The sequence below is a fragment of the Cynocephalus volans genome, chromosome 4 (genome assembly GCF_027409185.1).
Source record: "Cynocephalus volans isolate mCynVol1 chromosome 4, mCynVol1.pri, whole genome shotgun sequence".
In the NCBI taxonomy this organism is placed as follows: Eukaryota; Metazoa; Chordata; class Mammalia; order Dermoptera; family Cynocephalidae; genus Cynocephalus; species Cynocephalus volans.
Genome location: NC_084463.1, coordinates 24,930,816 through 24,935,659, shown reverse-complemented (window position 1 = coordinate 24,935,659; position 4,844 = coordinate 24,930,816). Strand labels below are relative to the sequence as shown.

General features: G+C 44.4%; 1 protein-coding gene across 1 annotated transcript; it reads left to right on the top strand.

Annotated features, from left to right (window-relative positions):
• Nucleotides 1-872: 872 nt before the first annotated feature.
• GARIN4 (golgi associated RAB2 interactor family member 4) lies at nucleotides 873-2,606 on the top strand. Its single transcript, XM_063094642.1, has one exon. It carries the CDS (start codon nucleotides 873-875, stop codon nucleotides 2,604-2,606), a length of 1,734 nt encoding a protein of 577 aa, XP_062950712.1.
• The last annotated feature ends 2,238 nt before the right edge of the window (nucleotides 2,607-4,844 follow it).

The following is a 4,844-nucleotide window of genomic DNA, read 5'->3' as shown; positions in this document are numbered from 1 at the left end:
CTGTAAAGTGGGGACAGTAGCAATAGTACCAAACGACAGTATGTAAAGAGTACGTGCAGCACCTTGCAGAAGCAATCTTTAATGTTATTATTAAAAGCTAAGGTTACTAGGAAAGATCATCATCGTCAACATTTACTGAGATTTAATGGAAGGAAGAGCTAAGTATCAGGACTGCCTATTCTAGGTTATTCTATAAAATTAAACCATGAACTCAAATGGCTCAAATTTACCCCATCATCTTGGATTCCTATGGACTCTCTAGTTGCTGAATCTTTTAAATTCAGTGTGAGGAAAGCATCCACACCAAGTTTTCCCACTTTATAAAAATTTTATGTTGGCACCCACCTGAATGGACAGGGTGGGCCTGTGCTCTGTGGGGGCAGTGGGGTGGCCCTGCTCTGTGGGGACAGAGGGAGGGATGAGACAACAAAGGGGTATGTGACAGAGACAGGTCACAAAGGACAGCAGATTATAAATATGGCTGTGCAGGGTCTTAGGCCCAGAGGGTGCTCAGTTCAGTTGCTGGAATACAGCTTGGACTTTTAGGGAGATTAAAAAATCAGAGGTGCAGATTAGACCCAGAAGAAAACCTCTCTGGAACTCACCCTGCATTTCTACATCTGGGAAGAGATTCAGTCTGGGGTCCAAGCACCCTACAGCATCTCTAGAGCCACCATCTGTGCTCCCACCCCCAACATGGCCTCTGGGAGGCTTTGAGGAAGAGGGGGTCCTATGGAATGGGGTGGGGTCAAGAGATCTGCTGTACAAGTCACCTGGTGATCAGCAACACTGCTGTTCTTCATCTGCCACCAAGGCCGAGGAAGACTCAGGGACCCTCCTCTCCAGCGCTGCCACCGTGATCGAAGACAGCCATGAACAGTGACTCGCTGTTGCCATATTACACAGCCCAGAGTAGCTCCAGAACGAACATGTTCAATACCAGAATGGGCAAACTGCAGCGACAGCTGCTCAAGGGAGATTACGATATGTTCAAGTACGCACCCATGTTTGAGAGCGACTTTATGCAGATCACCAAAAAGGGGGAAGTGATCGATGTGCATAACCATATCCAAATGGTGACCGTGGCCATCGTGTGCACCAGCCCCATCTTCCCCATTCCTGACATCATGTTGCTGGCCCGTCCAGTCACCGGTTATGAAGAGCATGCTGGACGGGGCAAGGCCACCAAGGGGAGAAACCGCAAGGTGGCAAAGACCTTAGAGCTCACCAGGCTCTTTCCCTTGAAGTTTGTAAAGATTTCTGTTCATCATCGTGAGAACCAACAGCTGCGTCTGAAGTTTGTCACTGGCCGTTCTTGCTACCTGCAGCTGTGTCCTCTCAAAGCACAGGAAGACCTCTTTATATACTGGGAGAAAATAATTTATCTCCTGCGACCACCTGTGGACAGTAACAGCGGTACCTATGCTGTTCCAGCTGAGGACATGATATGCATGCCTGCCGTTGAGGAAGACAGGATGAGCTTGGCAGCTGCCGAATTCCAAGTTCCAGGGGACCAAGACCAGGTCAGCATCAGGAGCCTCCCCACGTTCTCTGAGGTGACTGGGGCCACCTCTGCTGCTTATGCTGGGGGGAAGGGAATCCTAGATGACTCCCACAAACCTACTACCATGCCCAGTGTATCCACCGCCAAAGCAAAATCTACAGAGCTTGCCAAAGAGTCGGCAACAGAGGCAACAGCAGAGGCAGTCATACCAGGGGCGGCAACAAGCACCATAGCAGGCGCTTTCAGCCTCTCGGCAGCCAAGTCTACAGGCACTGGACAGGTAAGCGCAGCCCTAGCAGGAGTGGCCAGGGGCACAGGACAAACGAAAACAAACATGGCCATTGCAGGCACTGCCAACACATCCCCGAAGGGTATTAAGGTAGCCTTGGCAGGTGCTGCAAGCAAGTCCTCAGAGAGCATTTGTAGACTGTCCTCCAGCCTCTCCCCAGAAGACATGAATGTGATGTTTGCAGAAGCAGAATCTTTCCCCGAGACTGTCAGAGAAAGAGGCAAAGATCCAGCAGCGGATCCCCTTGTGTCAGCCTTGCCGAAGGAAAGCCACATAAGTGGACAGGCTAGAAAGCAGCGAGTCTCCCAGGCCAGCACTGACGCCCGTAAGGAAAGAAGGGATAAAAAGGAAAAGAACAGAGATGTTGGTAAGGGCTCCCATCATCGCAGGGCAGGTGAACGTCGCCGCAAGGCAGAAGGGAACAAGATGGCCCCCAAATCATCCAGCCAGTCCTCATCCAGCCACAGAGCCACTAGAGATGATAAAAAGGAAAAAGGCTGCAGCAGCCCAGGGAGTGGCAGGTGCGGCTCCCCCAAAGGCGTCAGCCAGAAACGCCTCTCCAAGGAGTTAAGGATCTCTCACAATTCAGGGAGGAGTTTATCCATGACTAGTTCAGGTTCTACAAGCAAGAGGAGCAGCACGATTGGATCTTTCTTGAGAAACATCAAAACAAATCTTACTGCAAAGGCAGTGACTGCATGGCACGGCAAAGATGTGGACATTGTGACCAAGACAATAGAGGAGAGTACTATGGAGGACATTGTGAAGGTAACGAAGAACAACCAGGGGATGATGATTGATTCTGCAACATAGTTTCAGATGCTGCGAAGTCCAAAGTCCAGGGAATACATCTGGGGAGGGACTTGGTCATGGTGGCTCTGTTTGGTGACGCAGGTGTCACATTGTGGATGGCTTGATCAGAGAGCTCTCTGGGATAAAAATTAAATGGCAAAGTATTTACTGTGTTTCCAAGAAGGGCTTATTTTTTCATATAATTTTCCTTATTTAATTTTCTGTCTTTTTGTCCCTCTCAGTCTGGTGCTGTTAACTTTTTAATGACATTTAAAAATGTGCCATTCTGGGATTCTAGTGCAATAGAGGAAGTTGTAATGAAAAGACAGTACCCTGTGTTAATAGGCTTCAGGAGGTCAGGCAAAGCTTCTTTTTCAAAGCTTAGATACTCTGTGCAATGCTCCATGCAGCTTCTGCTGAGGAAACTTGCTGTGCATAATGACCAGGTTTCTGGAGGAAAGAGAGAATTGGAACATTATGATAAAACAATGCCCCTTGCAGCTATTCATTTGCTGTGCTTAGAGCTTAATTTATTTCTTAGTCATTCCATGAGTATAATGCAGAGGGATTCTCGGGTTTTTATCTACTCTGGACAGCACAGCATATTGTTCCAGTAAACATAATGGATGGAAATTAGGCTCAGAATTCTGGCTGGAGAGTTCTTTCCATGTGAGAAAAGTAGATATAGATACATCACCCTTTCTGTGTAATGCCTCTGCAGTAAACAAAGAAGAATGCCACGGGGAGGAGACTCAGTAGCTCCATGAATAGCTCTGATAAGTGGGGAGAGTATGGTCTAAGATCTGGTTTTGCTGTTCTTAATTGCAGACCTAAAGGTCTGTGCTTTTTACAGGAAGGTGGCCACAGGACGTGAAGTGAATTGTCACGTCTTCCAAGCCCTGCTCCTGACACACTCAGCCACTTTCTCAACTTTTCCATCTGCACTACAAACTGACAGTAAATTTTGCCTACCTAAAATGTTAGACACTAGTAAGAAATTCTCTGCTTTTGTAAAATCAAGGCAAGCGCTCTAGGAAGATGGATCACAAAACAGAACCAGGAAGACTGAGCTTTTTTCCTATGAGGAAAGCTAATGTGAGAAGGCTTGGAAGGTGGTACTATGGAAAGAGGTCAAATAAGAAAAAACTAATGAAAAATTACAATCCCTGTTCTGCTTCTGAAATATAGCTCAAATATCCCCTTTTATATATAAACACCATACATATACACATTCTATAAATAAAATTCTATATTGTTGTGTACTTTCAAAGTACATCCACAGTCATTATCTCGTTTGAGCCTCATATGAGGACTGTGGGCAGATAGCATATAGCATTCCTTTTGCTTTGCTGTTAAAGAAACTAAAACTCAAAAAGATAAAACAATGTGCACATTGTTACGGGATGAGTTAGTAACACCACCTCCCACAAGGCCTGGCCAATAGAAAGCATTAGGTAAATATTTGATGAGTGAATGGGCACATGAATGAAGGGGTCTGACCCCAGGTCACTGTGTCTTGCTAAACAATGCCTCATAAACTCCTGTTGCCTTCTGTCATGTGACTAATCAGAGAAGTGATTTGCAACACCCTACTTAAAGACAGTTATAAGCTTCAGAAGATCTTATCTCTCTATCGTTCATTGCCAGGTGCAGTTTGAAATAATTCTGCCATTGTATATTTCTGTACCATTCTTTCTTTACTCCTGATCCTAGTAGCAGTTTTTAAAAAGTTTTAGGAATGAAAATATGAATAATTAGAATTAATCTTCATCTTTCTATAGTTCAATATTGAGAAAAAGAAGAGAAGGATTTTAGTTTTAAGAACCAGGTGGTCTCTTTGATTGAATTCCTTCTAATTTATGGACTTTGGTCTCTAGATCACCTTTCTTTATCCAGGTTCCTAAAAAGTCATGAGAATAGATTGAAAATTAAATCATAGCTTTAACTTGAGATGAATCTTGCAGTGAATCTCTTACACAGATTCTCTCTGAGAAAGAATTCTAGGGAAGCCAAAGTCACAAGGAGAGAGGGAAAATAAAAACCAGAACACTACAATGTAATATCTGGATACATGCATACAATGTACAATGATCAAATCAAAATATTATGTCAATTTTCAAAAAAAGAGAGATATTGGAGCGAATTGTCAGGTGTATATATGGTCCCTTAGCAAACAGTCCTTGTTAAAAGTAAAACATAATAGGACATGTACATGAATTAAATTTTTAAAAAGACAAAAAAATCCCAGGACATTAGAAG

Coding starts and splice junctions, on each gene's coding strand:
- GARIN4 (XM_063094642.1), top strand. CDS start 873: ATGAACAGTGACTCGCTGTTGCCATATTACACAGCCCAGAGTAGCTCC.